The sequence below is a fragment of the Saimiri boliviensis genome, chromosome 6 (assembly GCF_048565385.1).
Source record: "Saimiri boliviensis isolate mSaiBol1 chromosome 6, mSaiBol1.pri, whole genome shotgun sequence".
In the NCBI taxonomy this organism is placed as follows: Eukaryota; Metazoa; Chordata; class Mammalia; order Primates; family Cebidae; genus Saimiri; species Saimiri boliviensis.
The window spans coordinates 95,584,050-95,607,709 of record NC_133454.1 but is presented as its reverse complement, the minus strand read 5'-3'; the positions used below and the strand labels follow the sequence as shown (position 1 = coordinate 95,607,709).

Genomic DNA, 23,660 nt, shown 5'->3' with positions numbered 1-23,660 from the left:
AACTTTTTCTTCCTCCTTCTTCTCCTCCCTTCCTTCCACAGTCTATCCTCTCTTTTCTTCCTCATCCTTCTCTTCCTTCTTCCCATATTAGTAAGTACTGATTATCGTAACAGTAGCCTAAACACACTTCTCTGCCTAGTATTCCCAAAATAGCAAATAGAAAAGAGGTTAAGTAATGCATTTATTTAAAAAATTGAATTATGAAACCTGTTCAAAACTTTTCCAATAAAATTTTGATTCTGATTCAGTCCAAATTCTTTTTTATTTAAGTGGTTGGCTTAAACTTAGGAGCTCTTCAGGGAGTAAAATGAAATATTAAAAAGCAAAATTCTTCTGGCAATTTAACCATACTAGAGCTTGCTGTTTTTGTCTTTCCATTAGATCTAAAGCCAATGTCCTTTTAGTAAATGTGCTTTTAGAGACAGTTTTATTATTATTTTTTTAATTAAGGAGCTTTATTTTTATAGAAATTTTAGTTTTAGCAAAATTGACCAGAAGGTACAGAATATTCCCGTAAAGTCCATGTCTGCACACACATGCAGTCTCCCCACTATCCACATCCCGCACCACAATGGTACATTTGTTAAAATCAATGAAACTATGTTGCCACATCATCACCCGAAGTTTACATTAGGATTCTCTTGGTATTGTACATCCTATAGGTTTTGTCAAATGTGTAGTGGCATGTATCTATTACTGTAGAGTCATACAGTTCCCTAAAAATCATCTGTGTTCCACTGATTTTTCCCTTCATCCCTACTAAGCCCTGGCAACTACTGAGCTTTTTCTATAGTTAACCCTTTTCCAGAATGTCATGTAGTTAGATTATATAGTATATAACTTTTGAAGGTTGGCTTCTTTCACTTAGTAATACATATGTAAGTTTCTTCCATGTCTTTTCCTGGTTTGATAGCTCTTTTCTTTTTAATGCTGAGTAATATTCCATTGTCTGATGTTCCATCATTTATTTATCCATTTACTTACAAGGGACATCTGGTTGTTTCCAGGATTTGGCAATTATGGGTAAGGCTATTATAAATATCCATGTGCAGATTTCTGTGTGGACATAAGTTTTCAGTTCATCAGAGTAAATACGAAAAAGTGCAATTCCTGGGTCATATAGTAGTTTACTTTTTATTATTTTTTATTTATTTTTATTTTTATTTTTTTTTGAGACGGAGTTTCGCTCTTGTCACCCAGGCTGGAGTGCAATGGTGTGATCTCGGCTCATCGCAACCTCTGCCTCCTGGGTTCAGGCAATTCTCCTGCCTCAGCCTCCTGAGTAGCTGGGATTACAGGCACACACCACCATGCCCAGCTAATTTTTTGTATTTTTAGTAGAGACGGGGTTTCACCATGTTGACCAGGATGGTCTTGATCTCTTGACCTTGTGATCCAACCGCCTCGGCCTCCCAAAGTGCTGGGATTACAGGCTTGAGCCACCGCGCCTGACTTTTTAAAAATCTAAGAAATACTTAGTGCTCTTCAATAAACCCTGGTAACAACTAGGCAAGTTAACTCATCCAAAATAGCTTTATGGAGCAGATGTTAAATGTAATTGCACTTAATGTCCAAATTATATTTAAATACAATTATAATTAAATATTTAAATATAATTATATATATATATATTTTCTAATTTTACTTTAAGTTCTGGGATACAAGTGCAGACGTGCAGGTTTGTTACATAGGTATATATGTGCCATGGTGGTTTGCTGCACCTATCAACCCATCATCTAGGTTTTAAGCCCCACATGCATTAGATATCTGTCCTAATGCTTTCCCTCCCCTTGCCCCCAACCCCTTGACAGGCCCTGGTGTGTGATGTTCTCCTCCCTGGGTCCATGTGTTCTTATTGTTCAACTCCCACTTATGAGTGAGAACATGTGGTGTTTGGTTTTCTGTTCCTTATTAGTTTGCTGAGGATGATAGCCTTCCAACTTCACTCATGTCCCTGCAAAGGTCATGATCTCATTCCTTTTTATGACTGCATGGTATTCCAAGGTATGTGTGTATATATATATATATATATATATCACATTTCCTTTATCCAGTCTATCACTGATAGACATTTGAGTTGGTTCCATGTTCTTTTTTAAATAAATTTACAAATATGCAATTATGATTAAATGTTTCAGAATCTTTCACATTCCAAAATGTTGGTTTTCTGCAATGACTAGGATGTTCTTGAACAGGAAATTTTGTCCCAAGTCAACAGTTATTTGATGACTATGGATCAGAGGTAGGGGAAATAAAATGTATTGACCTGTAAGTGTGTAGCATTCAATGTAAAGTTATCTTTTGAGAAAGAAGACACCTTCCTCAAATGCACTTCAGTCTCATTTGTGGGCATATGTAAGCCACTGCATTTTATTTCTTACAAATGCTTTTCATTTTTACCACCCTATCTTGTGCTTAGTTTCTTAGACAACTCATTTCTTCCTTTCTTTTTTTTTTTGCTTTGAAGTTTTTGATCAATTTAATTGAATAATATTTTACATACAATAAACTGCAGCCATTGGAGGAATATAGTACATAGATGAATCTTGACATCAGGAAAACCACAGTCACAATCAAGTTACATAACATTCCCATCACCTCAAATGTTTCCTTGTGCTCTTCTGCAGTCCAAACTTCCCTCTGCCCAAGCCTAGGAAACCCACTCATTTGTTTTTGTCATTATAGATTATTTTGAGTTTTCTAGAATTTTTTTATAAATGGAATCATACACATTGTATATTCTTTGATTTTTTTATACTCATGCATGATGCATGTATCAGAAATGTGTTGCTTTTTAATTGCAGATTAGCAGTTCATTGTATAAATATACCACATTTTATTTATCTAGTTTTTGGACATTGGCTGTTGTGAATAATGCTGCTGTAAAAATTTGTGAGCATGTTTTCATTTCTCTTGGGTACATATATCTAGGAGTTGAATGGCTGGATCACATAGTAAATAAAATACAACTTGTGCTTTAAGTATTTGTATATATTTTAAAGACATTAAGAAAGAAAAATTTTCTGGGACACAATGGCTCATTCCTATAATCCTAGCACTTTGGGAGGCTGAATTGGGAAAATTGCTTGAGGCCAGAAGTTCAAGACCAGCCTGGGCAACATAGTAGATCCCATCTTTACAAACAATAGAAAAAGTTATCCTGGCATGGTGGCATGAGCCTGTAGTCCTAGCTACTCAGGAGCCTGATGTGGGACAATTACTTGATCCTAGGACTTCTAGGTTTCTATGAGTTATGATTGCACCCACACTCTCTAGCCTGGATGACAGAGTGAGACCCTGTCTCAAAAAATAAAACAAAAAAAATTGGTTCTTATAATAACCAAATTTTTATTATTTGGATGCTTTTTGTTTATTCTTAAAATATCTGTGTTTAACTCTGTCAAATTCATTTAGTCTGAAGAATTTTCTTTTAGCATGCCTTTTAGTGCAGATCTTCTGGAAATAAAGTCTTAGTTTATTTTATATGAAAGTGTTTTTTTAACCTTTATTTGTAAAGGATATAGAATGCTAGGCTGACAGTTTTCTTTGAGCAATTTAAAGCAAATTATGCTATTTTCTAGATCTCATAATTTCTGAAAAGTTCATGGTTATTTGAATCCTTGTTTCCTTTCTGCAATATTCTTATTTCTGATTGTTTTCACTTTTTTTCTTTTTGTGTTTGGGTTTAGCAGTTTAACTATGATATGCTTAGATGTGGTTTTAGTAATGCTTATCCTGCTTAGTGTTTGCTGAGGTTCTCGAATGTGTGAATCAGTATATATGTCCTTTACCATATTTGTAATTTTTCAGCTATTCTTTCTTCGAAAAGTTTTTTCTTCTCTGTTCTTTCTTTTCGTCTGTTGGACAAAAATTACACATATTCTATATGTTCTGAGATCTTGCCACAGGCTCCCAAGGTTCTGTGTATTATTTTTCAATTTTCTCTCTTTTTCAGATTGAATAATTTTTATTGATTTATTTTCAAGTTTATTGAATGTTTCCTCCATTATGTTTGTTTGTGATTTTAAGCACATTCAGCTAATTTTATTTTGGATTTTGCACATTTTAGTTCTAAAATTCCAATTTACTTTCCATTTTCTATTTCTCTGCCAAGATTTCCAATTTTTGTTTCATTTAAACATATTTTTCTTCAACTTAGGAGCATAGTTTTAATATCTTCTTTAAAGTCATTGTCTGATAATCTCCAAATCTGGGTCATTTTAGGTTGACATCTAATATTTATTTTTCTTTATGAGAATGGCTCATATTTTCCTGGCTTGTTATATTTTGGATAATTTGGGATTGTCTCCTGAATGTTGTGAATATATGTGTCAAGATGTTATGTACGTTTTAATCAACTCAGAAGTGTTGATGTTTTTGTATTACTAGGCACTTGATTAAATGCAGACTGGAAAGTCTGTCTCACTTGCAGTGGAGATTTAGATCTCAGATTAGTTTAGTTTTAGAGGAGCTGTTTGAGGATATCCAGCACGTATGTTTCAGAATTATTTTGTTTGTTTGTCTGTCTGTTGAGATGAGTCTTACTCATCACCCAGGCTGCAGTGCAATGGCACAATCTTGGCTTACCTGCAGTCTCTGCCTCCTGGGTTCAAGTGATTCTTCTGCCTTAGCCTCCTGAGTAGCTGGGATTACAAGCACCCACCATCATGCTCGGCTAACTTTTGTATTTATGTAGCGATGGGGTTTCATCATGCTGGACAGGCTGGTCTTGAACTCTTGATCTCAGGTGATCTGCTACACCTTGGCATTCCAAAGTTCTGGGATTACAGGCCTGAACCATTACACCTGGCCTATTTCAGAATTCTTACTCATCATTTGGCACCCCTTTCTTTAGATTTCTACCCACTAAGACTGCCTCTTCATTTTCTGGTGACTGTGGATTCTCCAGGCTCAATTGTTCAGTCCCTGCATGGTGGAAGGCTTTCTTTCAGAACATTAGCCTGCTTACATAATGTCATCATTGCAGTTTGTCCTCAGACCAAAGGAGCAAAAATTCAAAACCCATTGTATTTCAATTTCTTCACCCAAGTTTTGAAGTCTCATCAAAATTTGTCTGTCTTGCTCACTCTGCAGAGACCACAGTTAGGGTTTCTTTCCTTACTGTATTTTCTCTACTTTTTTATAGTCATCTATTAGAGGATCATTCTATTAGGGACTTTCTGTACCATACAGTAGTGTCATCTCTTTCCTCTGTTTTTTAATTTCTTTCTTCAACTGTTTACTGAATACTGTAGCAGTTTTCAGGAATTTCAAGAGGCACAAGGCATAGGAATTGAAATATGGACCACAGAATAGAAAGACTGGATTTGCATAGTGATTCCCCACCTTAATCACCCAAAGATCATGTGCAAGATATTTACCATCTATCTTTGTCCATTTGTGTTGCTATAAAGGAATGCCTGAGGCTGGAAACTTCATAGAGAAAAGAAGTTTATTTGGCTCATGCTTCTGCAGGCTGTACGTGAAGGATGGTGCCAGCATCTGCTTCTGATGAGTGCTTCAGGCTGCTTTCACTCATGGTGAGATGAGAAGGGGAACCAGCATGTTCAGTGATCACAAGGTGAAAGAGAGAAAGAGAGAGGGTAAAGAGGTTCCAGTCTATTTTTTAATTAAACAGTTTTTATGGGAACAAATAGAGAGAACTTACTCATTATCAGGAGGACATTACCAAACCATTCATAAGAGATCTATCCCCATGTATCAAAGATCTCCTTTTAGGCCTCATTTCAACACTGGGGATTAAATTTCAATATAAGATTTGGAGAAGTCAAATATTCAAACTATAGAAGTATTTATTTCTTTACCTGTTAAGAAAATATTGAAAAAGGTAATGTGGAATTCTAAACAGTGCCTTTCACATGGCAGGGGCATACTTAGTTTCTCTTACTTTGGGTAGCTCCATCAAGTAAGGGAGGTTACATATAATAGATAAATCTAATACAAAGGGAAAAACATTTTAGCAGAGGATTATAGAGAGAAACAATGAAGAACTTTCTATTGCATTATGGAAAGAAATAAGGAAGAGATGATCTATATTAAGCCTTATAGGAAGAGGAAGAAGACAGACTCAAAAGCACAGAGATTCCAAAGCAAATGACATATTTGGGACACTGGAATAAGATGTTTTAGGTAGAGTGAAGACGTCAAAAGATACTAGGGGAGGAAGTAAAAAATTGGCTTGGCTGACTCCTTCAGGATCTTGGACTTGATCTTGGATGTCATAAAGACACATTAAGAAATTTTAAAATAGGGAATTGCCATAACTATTATTTTGGAAAGATAATTTTGTTACAGTAAGTCCAGGGGATGATAAGATTGAAGATAGGGAAATTAGTTAGGAATTTCTTATATATCAATAGCTACCATTATAAATATCTCAATAATATTAAGTTAATTAGTAGTATTAGTCATAACTACTAAGACACTGGGCTAACTTTTCAAACATGTCATTTGTTTTTTTACACAGTATTTCATTTTCACAGTAATCTATAGAGATCAATATGGCTATCAATCTCATTTTACCAATTAGGAAGTTTAGGCTCAGCAAAGCTAATTAACATGCCCAAGATCACACAGCCAATAAGAAATCATGGTAAAGAACTGAATCAAGTTCTGCCTGACCCTAGAAGTTCAAGTGAAAAATGGTGAAACATGAAGTAGAACAGAGGTAGAAAAAAATATTTCCTTTGTATTTTTTGAATAAGATCTGGTATTGGAAGCCTCAGAATCATTCTTTTCAAGCTCTACATTATATGTTATTGGCTGTCTTTCAGATAAAAGTCATTTTAACTGGGGTGAGATGATAGCTCATTGCAGTTTTGATTTACATTTATCTGATGATTAATAATGCTGATCACCTTTTTAGATGCCTGTTTGCCATTTGAATGCCTTCTTTTCAACAGTGGCTCTTCAGCAATTATTCCTGAATAGCAGCAGCTTAAATCTGTGGCACCCAAAAAGAACTCCATAAAAGAAACGATGCCTGCTTGAAAACAATGATTCTGAGGCTTCCCAAACAAGATCTTATTCGAAAAACACACACAATATATTTTTTTCTACCTCTGTTCTACTTCATCCTCCTTCACCTGCTGCATTGTTTCATATGAAGATACATATTTATCTATATGCTAGTCATATACATATATATATATATATATATATATACACACATACATATACATATATGTGACTGAATGTGTTCATATATATCTGTATGTATGTATGCATATATAAAACACATGTAATATACAGTGTTTAATAAGCATAACTGATCCATGTAATCATAAAGCAGTTTTACTTTTGTTTTCTTATTGTCCTTTCGAGTCTTATCTGGAATGCTAGTTTTTCCTTTGCCCTAGATGAAAATGCATTTAGGTCTTATGCTTTCTCTAGTCACATCAAATCACAAAAGACCATCTCAGCCCATGAATAATCATGTTCAGTCTGAAGAAACAATAAAAAAGTCTGGATTTGATTTAAAGGTGAGGCTTCGTCTTGTCATGTTGGCCTTGCTTCAGAAGAGGAATAGTTGGTTTCATGTCTCTTTCCTTATTTATAGCTGCCACATGTTCTTTCCCATCTCACGAGATTTGGCTTTCTTACTCCCCTGGGTTACAGTATCCTTTCCTCCACTTCTGTCTCCTCCTTTGTATTTTTGCTAGTCTAATATATAAAAATATCTCATTGTCGGCTGGGCCAACTTTGGTTTGAAGGTAATTCTGACTTCATTAAGTGAGTTTTGAAGTATTTTCTCTTATTCGTTTTTTTTTTTAAGACTTTGAGGAGGATTTGTGTCCATTCTTTGGAAGTTTGGTAGAAGTTACTACTGAAAACATCAGGTCCTGAAATTTTCTTTGTTGGCATGTTTTGAATTACTGATTTAATCTTCCTAAATAAATTTTCTATTTTTTATGGTAGTGTCTTGGTAGGTTGTGTGTTTCCATAAATTTATCAATGTTTTTAAGTTCTCTAATTTGTTGTTTTATAGCTGTTTCATAATAGTTTCTTAAGATCTTTTGTATTTCTGTGGTATCAGTTGTAATGTTTCCTCTTTCATTTTTGATTTTTTTGAGTTTTTTATTTTTTCTTAGTTATCTAGCTGTCAATCTTATCCTTTAAAAAACCAACTATTATTGTTACTGATCTTTTAAATGCTTTTTCTAGTCTCTTCATTTATTTCTTATCTGATCTACATTGTTTTCTGCTGCAAATTTTGAGCTTGGTTCTTTCTTTTTCTAGTTCCTTTGGGAGTAAAGTTAGGTTGTTTATTTGAGATCTTTCTTTCTTAGTACACAGGTGTTTATCCCTATAACTTTCTTCTTAGAACTACTTTTCCTGGATTTTTGGTATTTTGTGTTTCCATTTACATTTGATTTAATCATTTTAAAAAATTCTCTTTTAATTTCTTCTTTGATCTACTGGTTGTTCAGGAATGTTTTTTAATTTCTAAGTATTTGTAAAATTTTCAAAATTCTTTCTCATATTCATTTCTAGCTTTACATCATTGTGATCAGAAAAGATACTTGATATACTTTGTCTTTCTCAAATTGTTAAAATTTATTTTGTGACTAACATATGATCGATCTGGAGAATGTTCCCTGTGTGTTTGAGAAGAGTGTATATTCAGCTACCGTTGGATAGAATGTTCTGTATATGTTTGTTACGTACATTTGGTCTATAGCATTGTTCATGCCCACTGTTTATTTATTTATTTATTTATTTATTTATTTTGTCTGTGTAGTCTATGCATTGTTGAATGTGGGAATATTCACATTTGAAGTCCCCTAATATTATTGTATGGCTGTCGCTTTCTCCCTCTGTCTCTTAATATTTGCTTTATATTCTTAGGTGCTCTTATGTTGAGTTATATCTATTTGCAATTGTTTATTTTTTTTCATGAATTGAACCCTTTATTATTATATAATGACCTGCTTTATCTCTTGTGATAGTTTTTGACTCAAGTCTGTTTTGTTTTATGTAAGTACAGCTACTCCTTTCTCTTTTGGTTTCTATTTGCATGAACTATCTTTTCCAATCCCTTCACTTTCAGCCAACCTCTCTTCTAAAGCTAAAGTGAGTTTCTCTCACAATCAACATATAGTTGGATTTTTTTCTTTTTATACATCAGGCATCCTGAGTCTTTTGATTGGAGAATTTAATTGATTTGCTTTAAAAGTAATTATTGGTAGGTAAAGGACTTATCATTGACATTTTGTTAATTATTTTCTGATTGTTTTTTTTCTTTTTGAGACAGAGATTTGCTCTCGTTGCCCAGGCTGGAGTGCAATGGCATGATCTCGCTTCATTGCAACTTCTGCTCCAAGGTTCAAGTGATTCTCCAGCCTCAGCCTCCCAAGTAGCCATGATTACAGGTGACTGCCACCATGCCCAGCTAATTTTTGTATTTTTAGTAGAGATGGGGTTTCACTATGTTGGTCAGGCTGGTTTCAAACTCCTAGCTTCAGGTGATCTGCCCTACCTTAGCCTCCCAAAATGCTGGGATTACATGAGTGACCCACCACACCTGGCCCCGAATGTTTTATAGTTTCTTAATTTCTCCCTTGCTGTCATCCTTTGTGATTTGACAATTTTTTAAATAGTGTTACACTTCAATTTAATTCTCTATTTATTAGAATGTACTAACAGTTTTTTTTCATGGTGGTTTCCAGGAGGTTTACATAGAACACCTTATAATTATACCAGTATTTTATGCTGATAATATGTAACTTTACCTAGATACTGTGCACTTAACAAAAACTACACGTTTACCTCACCCTCTACATTTATGTTATTGATGTCATAATTAATACCTTTTAATATTGTATTTCCATTAACAAATTATTATAGCTAGAGTAATTTTAATACTTTTATCTTAACTTTTATATTAGAGCTAACAGTAATTTATGCCCCACCATCACCATATTAGAGTATTCTGAATTTGACTATCCTGTTACCTGTATAGGAAATTTTATACTTTCGTATGTTTTCATGTGGTTAGTTAGCATCCTTTCATATTAACTTGAAGAACTCTCTTTAGTATTTCTTCTGAGGCAAGTTTAGTGGTAATGAACTTCCTCAGCTTTTGTTTGTCTGGGAAAGTCTTTATCTCTCCTTTATTTCTGAAGGATAGCTTTTTGGGGTAAATTATTCTTGGTTGACCGTTATTTTATTTTAGTAATTAAAGCTATCATCCCACTCTTTCTCAGCCTGCAAATTTCTTCTGAGATACTTGCTAATAGCCTTATGGAAGTTTCCTTGTATGATTTTTTTTTCTTACTGCTTTCAAAATTCTTTTTTTGCCTTTGATTTTTGAAAGTTTTATTATTGTAATATGACTTACGAAGTTCTTTTTGAGTTGACCCTGTAGGGAGACTTACAAGTTTTAGGAACCTGGATGTTCGTAATTCTCGCAAGATTTGGAAAAATTTTTATTTTTATTTTATTTATTTATTTTATTTTTTGCGCTGAAGTCTCACTCTGTTGCCCATGTTAATGGGCAGTGGCATGATCTCGGCTCACTGCAACCTCCATCTCCCAGGTTCTAATGATTCTTCTTCCTCAGCCTCCCAAGTAGTTGGGACTACAGGCATATGCCACCATGCCTGGTTAAATTTTTGTATTTATAGCAGAGACAAAGTTTCACTATGTTGGCCAGGCTGGTCTTGAACTCCTGACCTTATGATCCACCCACCATTGCTTTTCATTTTTTTCTTTTTCTCTTCTGAATGGATAATTTCTAATGATTTGTCTTCAAGTTCACAGATTCTTCTGCATGATCAAGTCTGTTGTGGATGCTCCCTATTGCAATTCTCATTTCATTCATTATAGTTTTCAGCTTCAGAATTTCTGTTTGGTTCTTTCTATTGATTTCTGTCTCTTTGTTAAACTTCTCATTTTGTTTGTATATTCTTTCATTATTATGAATTTCCTGATTTCAATGTATCTTTTTTTAGAACTCACAGAACTTCCTTAAAACAATTAATTTGAATTCTTTATCCTGGAAATTTTAGATCTCATCTTTGGGGTTTGTTACTAAAAAATTGTGTCTCTTGGTGTTGTTATCTTTCTTGATTAAACAATTTTTTTTATAGTCTTGTGTTGATGTCTGTACATATGATGGAGCCAGTTAACTCTTCCTGGTTTTATGGATTGGTTTTGGTGGGGAAAGACCTTCATTTGTGGGAAGATGTGAGGGTGCCAGCTGGGTTGAGTGTGGCAGTTACAGTTCTGGGAAAGACCCAGTGGTATAGTATCTGTGTATCTCTGTCACCTCTGATCAGCATCATTGAAGATTTTAGGAGTCCTCAATGGCCAAAGTTGGGGTATCTTCAGTAGCAGCAAGAGCTATTGGTGTAATTGGTAGAAGGCTGCTGAGGACTTCTTGATCTCTTTTTCTTTTTTGTTGTCTGTTTCTCATGGGGGATTTCATGGCTGATGAGATTCCTATTGGTTCCAGATTCAATTTATAGGTGCCTTTGTGCTAGCTAGCCCATTGTGTCAGTTGCTAGCCCCCAGTGGTGGGAGCTTCAGGGTGTGAAGTGCACATGGAACAGCCATGAAGCTGAGGTTAGGATCACAGACACTTGTGGAATGAGTAGCCATAGGGTCCAGGGCATGGGATAGCCAGCCCACAGTGGTTGTGGCTTCAGGATTGAGATGGCAATACATGCTGAGCAGCCATGAAGTTGGCGTTGGGAGAATAGGTATGCATGGAGGGACAGTGGCTCTAGGGTCTGCGTTGCTGCTGAAGGAAAGTAAGTGGCATTCTAGATTGTCTTAACTTAAAAGGTTTTACAGGGGGACCTTGTTTCAATGTTTCACCCAATAATCCCAGTGATAAACAACTTAGTGATGGCTTCAGATATGAGCTTTTTCAAGCTTGAGACTAGGTCTCCCTTTGATTGCTAAGAAAGCATGTTACTCATCATTACTAGAACTTTCAGCTATATTCAAGAAAATGTATAGGACATTCCAGAGATCATTAAATGCTAGCTTTCATGAGAGTTTCATTTGAATTCTGGTTGAATCCAGTATTTCAAGGACCCTGGTTAAATTTGAAAACAATTTATATAGGGATAAATTCTTAGAAATAAATTTTCTTTTCCCTTGTGTATTTATATTCATTACATCCTTTTCCTACATCTGCCTTTGTCCCACCACTGGTCTGAGAATGAGGACTAAAACAACTGGGGTGGTAAGAATTGAGTTTTGCATAAGTGTATTAAAAAAGGAAATGTTATGATTTATGTCTTAAAGTGAAGCAGCATATACATATTCACTGCCTCTTCTGTACCCTGCTACCCTACCACCAGCTGAATAATTAGGTCTCTCTGTGTATGACTTAACCCAGAACACTCAGGGGACAGCTTCTACAATTTTATATGAATGTATTAAAAGGGAAAACTTGTGATTTATATCTTTAAATGTATAACAAAAAGTAAGCATCTGGATCAGCACACTGATACTTCTTGGAGAGAAACCATAGCAATATTTGGGCTCATCAAGCATCAGTGACACTGATATTTTCCATATGGCTTAGAGGGATTGTCAAGCTTAGGTCAGGGGTTCTGCTTACATCACATAAAAATAAACAAAAGCACTCCTTTTTTACTCAGTGTAAATGTTTTATTATTATATTGATTGCAGTAATTCAAGAGCGTTTATAATCAACATATTCCCAGCCATGTAATGGGATCATAATTATAAATGCTACTTTCTCCAAAAATAAAAGGAAGGGAAAATGTCTTCTTTTCTACCTATCAAATATGAGTTTTGGATTATTTTCAAAAGAAAAATTCTACACTCAAAAGTGATACTTTATTTATTGAGCAACTGTTTATTGTGTTTGCTGGGTTCCAGGTATGCCATGTGTTGCTAATATAACTGTGCCAATGCCATCATATTTGCCTAGGTAGGAAAAAAGAATCTAGATCATTAATTATGCAGAAAATCTTTTGATTACAGCTGTGGTAAATGCTTCCAAGGAAAAGTTTAGGTTATAAGGAGAGCATGTGGTAGGTGGAGAGGCTGAGGAAGAATTATGTCTTACTGTGGCTGAAGAAAGAATCTAGTTATCAATCCCTAATATTGTAGAAGAGAGTAAGCTTACCCTGTCTGGATGCCTCTCTTTGCTACTGACATACCAAAGGAAAATAAGGGAAGTCTTTGCCCGAGGAAAGTGAAACAAGTACAGACAATGCATGGCCATTAAAGGTCTCTCAGGACTTTTCAGTCGGAATGAAATGCTTCTTTTGGACTAAGTGATACAAATGCTATTTCTTAAAGTATGGTTCATGGACCACCTATAGCCAAATTCTCTGGATGCTGGTTAAATATCCAGATTCTTAGACCTAGGTCAGCTGAATCTAAATAGGGGTTGCCTAGGGGTCAGCATATTAAATAAGCTTCCCGGGTGATTCGAATGTGCTCTGCAATTTTAGAGCTTTTGCATTGATTTAGCTTCTCATGATTATTAGACCCTCAAATGACCTCCTTGCCCTATCATGTTTGTTCCTGAATCAGTTCTGGGATTGCTTCAAAGGAAATGTAAAGTAAAGCCATTGGTCAGACATTTGGAAGCAGCATGAATCCAAGCTAATTCCACATGAAATTGAAATCCTCACAGTGTGAAACAGTGGAATGAGAAACGAACTGGAATCCAAAACTTGTGTTTGAATTCTGGCTCTGTCACTCACTATGTATGGCCATGGAAAGTAATTTCTCTTCTATGATTCTGTTTGCTTGTTCATAAAATGATCAGCATTTCCCAAACTTTGGTCAATTTAGTACTACCTTCAAAATAGTACCACCTGCACTGTTAGTAGTATTTTAAAAAAATACTAATTTTAATTTGAAAAGGAACTTTGTCATTATCAAAAATGGAAAATCAACATTATTTACCATAATTAGAAAGTTCTAACTATAAAATATATAACAATTAAAAATGTTTTAAAAGTTTATTTCACAAATTTTAAAATAATTTTATCTACTGCTAATGATATTGTCATACTTTTGGAAATAGTGAATTTAATGATATTTAAGACTATTTTCTGTTTTATAGATCTAAGTATATATTGGAGTGTAATGCAAAAAGTTATTTTATTATTTCTAAAGGGAAGGGGAATCCAAGTTTATGAAGCAATTTCTGAAAAATCAACTTTGGGTGATTATCAGACAAAAATTCTATAATAAAAGTTGTAGAAAAATAATGGCTTTTCCCCTTCCTCTAAAAATGGCTTTTAAATGCTACTCTAATATTTAATTAAATGCTTACACTGGGTATATAGCATTTAAGCAGGAAACATTTTTCTTAATAACATCTGCTAACCCCATCTGTTTCTATTTTCAAATCTTTAAGACTAAATTGGAATTAGAAAAAAGTTTACAGTTTTAACAGAAATAAAATTCCAAGACTGTTCACGGTACACTTGTTGTCCTTTCTTTAGGTTACTGTGTACGTAGTGAGGATGGGGAAAGTTGGGAGGTAGGTGTTTGTGGTGATGAATCTGAGGGTAGTCCTTCTAAAGGGATACTTCCTAATAATTTCAGATTGTACTGTAGAGTTTTACACTGACCTTTTCACATGGTTTATTTTAATTATGGGAAGGGGACAGCTTCCATTAAGACTTGCTCCAGTGATCATCACTAAAGACATTTATTATGGTTTTGTACAAAATAATGGGTTAAGTCAGTAGGAGAAAAAGGATAATCAAAACTAGCTATCGCAAAGAGTAATATTGTAAAGACTAATAGCTAGTTTTGATTATCTTTTTCTTTTCCCATGAGACTAATCTTGTCCACTAGCAGTATTGAAGTAAAGATGAACACAAATGCATCTCATTTTGATGTATCGTTCTACCAAACAGAATGAAAAGACTGTCTCCTCTACCGGGAAAAGGGCGGAACAACCTTGCCTTTTTCAGAGATTTGTTATAAACACAAGCAAATGAATGGATTGGAAGTGTTTTTGAAAAGTTGTAAAAGGCTAAAACGTAAGCGATTATATCTTGTGTTTTTTCATCCAATAGCTCAATAAGAAGTTTATAAGAACAATCTTGTCTTTTCTTTCTTTTCTTTTTCTTTCTTTCTCTTTTCTTCCTCTTTCTTTCTTTCTTTCTTTCTTTCTTTCTTTCGTTCTTTCTTTCTTTCTTTTTCTTTCTGTCTCTCTCTTTCCTTCTCTCTTTCTTTCTTTCTTTTCAGAGGATCTCAGTAACCTTGTTGATACCAGAATGCAATCACTGTAATAAAACCAGAGGATCATGCTCTCTTGTGGGATTCTAGCCTGATATTAATATTATAAACATGGAAAATACTCAGTACTATCTACTAACATTAAATGAAAGAAAGAAGTCCTGTGACTTGATCAAGTTAGTTCATGTTCTAACTAAAGCTGGCAAAAGTTGGTTCTCATTAGAGATATTGACTGATGGGCTCATATAACCAAAAACTTGAGATTTACTGCTCGAGGCATAGTGATGTTTTATTTTACTTTCACTTATTTATTCTCTGGTGCTCTTCCTTTTTTTATGTAGATCAGAGTTTCTGGCCTACATCTTCTTCTTTCTCACAGAAGAATTTCTTTTAGCATTTCTTGTAAGGCAGCTTTACTGGCAACTAATGCTCTCAATTTTTGTTTTAGAAAGTCTCTATTTATTTGTCACTGTTAAAGGATTGTTTCACTGGATACAGAATTCTAGGTTGATGTTTTTCTTTTTCTCAACACTTAAATATTTCACTTCCCTGTCTTCTTGCTTGTGTGCATGGTTTATGAAGGTAAGTATGATGAAATTCTTATCCTTACTTTTCTGTAGGTAAAGTTTTTTTTTTTCCCCTCTGACTTCTAACAAGGTTTCTTTCTTTATTTTCGATTTTCCAAACTTTGAATATAGTATGCCTAGGTGTACTTTTTGTTGCCGTTGGCATTTATCTGGCTTGTTTTCTGAACTTCTTGGATTTGTGGTTTGGCATCTGATATTAATCTGGGGGAATTCGTCATTATTGCTTCAAATACTGCTTCTGTTCCTTTCCATCTTTCTCCTTCTCATATTCCTGTTACACATTATACCTTTTGTAGTCATCCCACAGTTCCTGTATATTCTGTTCTCTTTATGTTTTATTATTTTTTAATTTTTAAATTTTTTAAAGGTTATTCTTTATGTTTTAATATGTTTATGTTTTAATATGTTTTTTCTCTTTATTTTTTTGTTTGGGAAGTTTCTCTTGTTATGTCCTCTAATTCAGAGATATTTTTTTTTTCCTCAGTTGTGTCCAGTTTACTAATGAACCCATCAAAGGTGTTACTCATTTGCTACAGTTGTTTTTAATCTCAAGTATTTCTTTTTGATTCTATGAATTTCCATCTCACTCTTCATATTATCCATCTGTGCTTGCATGCTGCCTACATTTTTCTATTACAAGGGCATATTAATAATAAAAACTCCTGGTCTAATTGTTCCAACATTTCTGCCGTATCTGAGTCACCATTTGTTGAAGAGATGGTCCTTTCACCATGTATGTTCTGGGGATCCTTGTCAAAGACTTTTTGACCAAACATGTCTGGGTTTATTTCTGGACTTTGTGTTATGTTCTGTTAGTCAATGTGTCTGTTTTAACGCTTGTACCATAGTTTTAAAATTACATAGTTTTGTAATAAGGTGTGAAATCTGGAAGTGTGGTATCTCCAGCTTTTTCTTATTCAAGGTTGTTTTGACATTCAGGGCCTTTCGTTGCTACCTATGAATTTTAGGATTGTTTTTAGTATTTGTGAATATTTATTTCTTTCATCAATGTCTTATAGTTTTGAGTATACAGATCTCTTACCTCTTAGGTTAAATTCATTCTTAAGTATTTTATTATTTTTACTACTGTTGTAAATAGGGTTATCTTTTTATTTTTCAGATAGTTAATTATCAGTGTACTGAAATGCCACTCATTTTTTGGGTATGTTGATTTGTATTCTGTAAATTTACTAAATTATTAGTGGTAACAATTTTTATGTAAAGTCTTTAGGGTTTTCTTTGTATACAAAGAAAATCATGTAATTAACCCAAGGAAACATTTTAACTGTTTTCATCTTGTCCAAGTATAGCCAACCTTGTTCTCTTTTGGTTACCATTTGCATGCAATATTATTTTAATCTCTTCACTTAAAGCCTATATATGTCCTTGAAGGTAAATTGAGTCTCTTCTAGGTAACATATAGTTGAGTCCTGTTATTTAATCGATTCAGTAACTTTACGTATTTTGATTGGAATATTTAATCAATTTACACTTAAAGTAATTATTGATAGGTAAAAAACTACTGCCATTTAAAAAATTGTTTCTGTTTGTAGTTCTTTTTGACAAATTGATTATAATGTATATTGGTGTAATCCTCTTTGAGCTAATGTTGCTTGAGCCTCATGAATATGGATGGCCGTATCCCTACCAAGATTTGGGAAGTTTTCCGACATTATTTCTTTAAATAAGCTTTCTACTGCTCATACTCTTCTCCTTCTTGGACTCCCACAGTGCATATGCTTGTTTGCTTGATGCTGCCCTGTAGGTCCATATGCTCCCTTCCTTCTTTTTCATTCTTTTTTTTTTCTATTGTTGTTGTTCCTCTCATTGGCTAATTTCAGAAGACTTGTCTTCAAGTTTCCTGATTCATCCTTTGGCACTATTGAGTTTGAAGCTAACTATTGCTCATACAACTCTGTCATTGTGTTCTTTAGTTCCAGGATTTCTTTCTGGTCCTTTTTTATGGTTTCTGTTTCTTTATTAAACATATAATATTTTTCATGTGTTTTATTCCTGATTTTGTTTAGTTGTCTATCCTGTCTTCTTGCATCTTGTTGAGCTTCTTTTAGATGATTACTTTGTGCTATTTATTAGAAAATTCATAGATCTTCATTTTTGTGGGGTTGAGTACTGAAACTTTAATTTCCTTTAGTGATGTCATGTTTGCCTTCATTCACTGTGGTTCATGTAGCCATGTATTGGTGTCTATGCATTTTAAGGAGCAAATGCCTTTTCCAATTTTTACAGATTGGGTTTGGCAGGTAAAGACCTTTTCCTGTTGGGTCCTTGCCCTGATGGCATTGCCTCTAGGATCACAGTTGAGGTCAGTTTGCATGACTGCTGATGGGTCCATCATGGGTTCAGTGATTGGTAGGTCTATTACCAGAAATTGGTTGGTTAGATCCTGTCTGGCCTCTGGGTAGAATGGACTGCCTCCAGGACCTCAGCCAGCAAGATTGCAGCTGGAACAGGGCCTACTTCAGGGTCTGCAGCAGTTAGGTTCACAGGCAGCTGGCATGCTATCTGGTTTACGGACAGTTGTGGCCTCTGCCAGTCCCCTTGAATGGCTCTTACCAGGTTACTAGGTAAGTTTCTGGGTGGGTTCCTGGGCAGGGTGGCCTGGAATCAAGTTATAGTACTGCTTCAGCATCTATATCTGAGACTGTAGCCTTTATGTCTGCCTCCAGGTGTATGTATATGTATGCCACCTGCTGGGCTCACAGGAACAATTTTCTAGGACTGCTTCAAGATCTGCAGTCTGACTGAAGTTGTCAGGCCTGCTTCTTGGGACATGAATGGTTATGTCTTTTGGCAGATCTCTTTAGAGGAGGACAATTCTTGGTCTGCAACTGAGAGGGGCTGGAGCCAAGTTGCAGGATTATTTCAAGATCTGCTCTGAAATTGAAGTGGGCAAGTCTGCCTCCAGGGGCACGGATCCTGGTGGATTACAGGACTGGAGCTGGGTCACAGGCTGCTTTAGTGTCCTCAGCTGACTGTGATCAGCAAGACTGTTATCTAAGGCATGGAGTGGGTGTGTGACTTCTGAGTCCCTTGCTGGCAAGACCAATGCTAAACAGATATGTATCTAAGTCCATAGGAAGTTGTGGGCTGTTTTTGGTTCTGTAGCTGGTACCATGGTCAGTGAGCCTTACACCCGGATGTAGACTTACCTTCTCAAAACAGCCCTTTTTGGTCTTGAGCTTCACTGGATTTCAAACCTCCTACCTGGTTCCCAAAGCTTCTTCAAAGGCACTTTTTTTTCTGTTGATGGCTGCCAAACTGTAATTGCTGTGGTAGGATATGAGTGGGGAACCTCCTGCTTTATCATCTTAGTGACCAATCTTAGGCTGATCTTTGAAGGGAGAGGGGGACCTTTCCAGGCATAAAGCATGGTAGAGTAGGGTATTCCAGACAGCTGGAAAAAATGTACAGAGACTCAAAGGTGTTTTCCAAACCATAAAGTCCAACCACATTACATCTTCATTGCACGAAATTTTGGTTCATATATTTCCTCAAAATGTTATTTAACATAAAGGAGTATTTTTTAATACAATACCTCTTGTTTCACAGTTTAAATCCCTGAAGATAAATTACCCTCCACATCACTCTGGTTTTCTATAGAATTTCTTTTTATTTTCTTATTCTTTCTACCAATATTCATTTGCCCACTCTTTAATGTTTGACTGGGGAGAGAAGTAGAGACCAGTGAAAATACTTTGTGACATGTAATTCTGGTGACCTGTGGAGTTATTTTGATGAACTAGCCAAGGAGCTAACATTCTCCAAGTCAAATCAGAGAAATGGAACAGAGAGTAAGAGTCCATACTGCCAAATAGGGGTAAATTCTAATCCAAGTTACATCAGGTCTATTATGAGTTTGGGAAGAAGTCAAATCTTTAGACAATTATATCCAGGAAACCTAATCATCTTCAGTTAGCACCAGCTGCTGTAGCCCATAATATGTCATGTCCTATATAACACTTTAGAAATTGTTTAACTGAATCCAAGCCTTCTGTCTCTCCTTTCCAGGGCAGAAATAATATTTGCAGCAGAGAATGAAACAGCCAGGCCAGGGGGTAGTGGCTTGGAATGCTGTCGTTTAGAGACAAAATATAATATGTAAGAGATTTATCTGATTTTGAATATAAACCTTCTCTGATTCTGAATGTAACTGATTCCATAAGCTAGGCCAATATCATTAGCTTATCATCAAACCATTAGGGTTGTGACTTTTGTCACATCACTAAATGTCTCCAGGAAAAAAAAAATGATGATTTCGATTACCATTTATATACTTTCCAAGTATAGACCTCTAATTCAGATTTCTGACCCATGGTCTATGTGCACATATATCCAACTGCCAGATGGAATAGCTCAGGGCAACTCAAGCTCAGTTTGTTCAAAATTGAACTGATTTTATTGCTGAACAAGCTTGATCCTACTATTGTGGCTCTTTCCCTGTGCCTAACCCATTTCTCCTAACTATAAACTGGTAAGACAACAACTTAGATATCTCCCTCATTCTTTACATGCAGTGGGTCAAGTCCTCTAGATTTGCCTTCTAAGTATCTCTCCATTTCCTCTTCCAGTGTTCTAATTCAATGCTCCTTAATTTTGCACCTGGCTTCCTGTAGTAACCTCATAAATAGATTTATGATCTTTTCTCTTGCCCGTTTATAATTCCCTCCACAATGAAGCTAGATGAATCTTTAAAAAATGAATATCTAATCAAGGCACTTTGCTGCTTAAAAACCTTTAAGTGGCTCCTAATTGCTTTCAAGATGAAACACTAACTCCTTAATGCAACATGCGTTTAGACATTTCATGACTTGATCATTGTTTCTGTTTCCAGCTTCATATATCCCTTCTGAACCTAACTCACCCTCTTGCTCTACAAACTCTGCTTTTATAACTAATTTATAGTTAATGTCTATTGAGTACTAACCCTGATACTGGAACTATGCTAAATTTTTTATATCAGTATTTTCCAACCTTCATTGATGATGCATATCACCTGGGATCCTTGCTAAAAATATAATTCCTGGTCCTCATCCCAGACCCATTGAATCATAATCCTCAGGGAATGATCTGGGAAGCTGTATTTTTTTTTTAAAAAAGCACCATGAATGTGACTTATCTGAGAAATTTGAGAAAACACTGCTTTACATGAACTTTCATTCAATCCTCATAAAAATTAATTGGGATAATGTATGTTTTTAGTTTCATTTATAAACAGAAATAATGAGGTTTAAGGGGAACAGTTATTTGTCCAAAGATACATGGCTAACTGATTCATTATTATGGTTTGAACCTAGGCATATAAGCCTAGATTCACATTACATCGTAATCTATTTCTTTCACTTGTAAGTCAATGCATGCCATGTTTCCACTCTTAATTCTCTCTGCTTCTTCTGCCCTTTAACTTGGAGTCATTTCACCATCTTTTCCTGGAAAAGTACTATGAACCTTTATAATTTAACTCACACTGAAGCTTTTCTTAGCATTCCCAGTCTGGCTTAGTTGCCTTCCTGTGGATCATTCTGTTAACATGTCACATTGTAATCTATATCCTTATCTGCTCCCCTACCAGACTCTAAGAAGGTACATTTCAAGTCCTTCAGTATTTTTAATCTAGCAGGGTACCTGACATATATTAGATATGTGATAAATATCTGTCAAATAAGTAAAAAAGTATAAGAAGTGACTTTAGCTGGGCAAGTACCTTTGGTTTAGATGCTATGAATGGATGAATCTAGGGTCACTCTAGCAAATTATTTGTTTTTATGTATTGAATGTTGCCTTTTAGAACCAGGTCATGCCTATGGAATTTGCCTGTTTTTATTTTAGGAGCATTTTGGGAGGGTTGGGATTGAGAACCCAACTCATTCCCTTTGTAGTTCAAAGGAATCAAACATGTGATATACTGCAGTAGCCCAAATCAAGACCAGATAATACAAAAGGACAATGAGGGCCCCATAAAGGGGCAGTGTTATAAGGGAAGGAGGAGGCTTGACTGGAGATGTAGACTTCATACCAGAATTCAAAGTGTCAGAGTCGTGTGCCCACATGGGCTTAAGGTGCTCTTCATCTAGATTTCCAGTGCCATGGGCACACTTTATGGAAATTGAAGTGCAGCAAAAGTTAAAACAATGATGGAAGCAATGTTTTCACTTGGTCTTGAAGCAACAGGTAGAGAGCTCCGCAGTGGTAGCAATAATTACTTTTTGAACAGGAAGCTTGGTTAGGTCCAAAAATTTATGAACTACCAGGATTTCAGCAAATGGCAATGCTAAGGATTTCTGGCAGGCATAGAGAGAGACTGGATTCAATGGGAATAGGACTTCCGTTGCTGGCAGTGATATCTGTGTTCCATCACTAGGGCAAGGCAGTGACTATGGAGAAAGCTGGGACCAATAGGTAGAGCTGTCCATAGATTTGCAGACATCATCACGTTATTTATCAGTTGTGCAAGTCTCTTGGTTTTTCCTTTTCCAGTCGTTAGTCAAAAACAAGAAATGAGGAAATCTGATTCATGGACACTGGGAGCAATGCTGATCATGGTTGGGAATATTTATTTGGGACAAGAGAAAATTAGTGAGTCTAGGCCAGGTGCAGTGGCTCACGCCTGTAAGCCTTGCACTTTGGGAGGCCAAGGCCGGTGGATCACCTGAAGTCAGGAGTTTGAGATCAGCCTGAGCAACATGCTAACATCCGTCTCTACTAAAAACACAAAAAAATTAGCTGGGTATAGTGGCAGGCGTCTGTAATCCCAGTTACTAGGGAGGCTGAGGCAGGAGAATTGCTTGAACCTAGATTTTCTCTTTATTAATCATGCTTTGTCTTGATGTCATAATTTAGGTTTTAAAAGAAAGTATTGGAATCACTAAATTTGTGAGGTCTGAAAATTTGGATAATAGAATTCTATAATAAAAGTACATAAAACAGATTTTTGGAAATATAAAGCCTTTTCCAAGCATGCTAAAGATGGTAATGTGCAGTCTTAGAAAATGAGATCCTATAGGCAACAGGGTAGAAGCATGTTTTAAGACAAGTTTTATTTGAAACAAAAGGCTTATTTGAAGAAATGTTTCATTTGCTACAAAATCTATTTGTAGACATTCTGGAGATACTCATATATGGGCAAAAGAAATTACAGCATGCATGTGACAGAGCAGAAAAGATGCTTTATTTGCAAAAGAGTGCTGAAACATCTAAAAAGTTGACATTGTATATGATTACAAAGTAGAGTACTCTTGTGAGAGAAGTTACATGTTCATTGTTAAGGAAATTTTATGTAAATGACCCAGATCATGGTCTTTGAATAATGTGCCATATCTTACAAAATATCCTCATTGGAATCTTACTAAAATTATAGACAGGAGATTTCAGTTTCCATTCTTGACCCTCTGCCTTAAAATACGAAGCCTTGACATGACCACATCCCAGTCGGCATAAGCTCCTTCTAGATGGCGGGATATCTCAGTTCCTGCTTCGTAGCTACGTCGGCCATGAAGTAAGCGCCAGTTATCAAAAGTAATCACATCACCTAAAGAAAACATTTTTTTCAGTATGAATAATTGTGTGTTTAAATGACTTACAGAGCTAGAAAATGTAACATGCAACACAGAGCTGCTACTTGGTTCATATCAAGAACCATGGCTTATTTCTTTACATAAAACTGCACATTTACTTTTCCATGCAAACCAGGCCACTGAATGCAAATTGCTTTAGGCCTTATGACAATTAAACTACCTAGTCTGATAGGCTCCTAAAGGTACTTTAATCATTCTTACTTAAAATATTATCTCTGTGTAAAACGTCTGTATCATTTTGGCTGATCGATACCTAATTAGAAATGTTTCT

The 23,660-nt window shown here is 35.4% G+C and overlaps 2 protein-coding genes across 12 annotated transcripts in view; one reads left to right on the top strand and one right to left on the bottom strand.

Annotated features, from left to right (window-relative positions):
• CCDC34 (coiled-coil domain containing 34) overlaps positions 1-23,660 on the top strand; it is a 308,339-nt gene that overhangs the window by 206,137 nt on the left and 78,542 nt on the right. The window lies entirely within an intron of this gene.
• BBOX1 (gamma-butyrobetaine hydroxylase 1) overlaps positions 22,962-23,660 on the bottom strand; it is an 81,261-nt gene continuing 80,562 nt past the window's right edge. For all 3 annotated transcript variants that reach the window (XM_010330900.2, XM_010330871.2, XM_074401268.1), the window contains one exon: positions 22,962-23,343. In XM_010330900.2, coding sequence (XP_010329202.1) covers positions 23,183-23,343 — 161 coding nt within the window. In that variant the 3' untranslated portion in view covers positions 22,962-23,182. The remainder of the gene's footprint in view (positions 23,344-23,660) is intronic.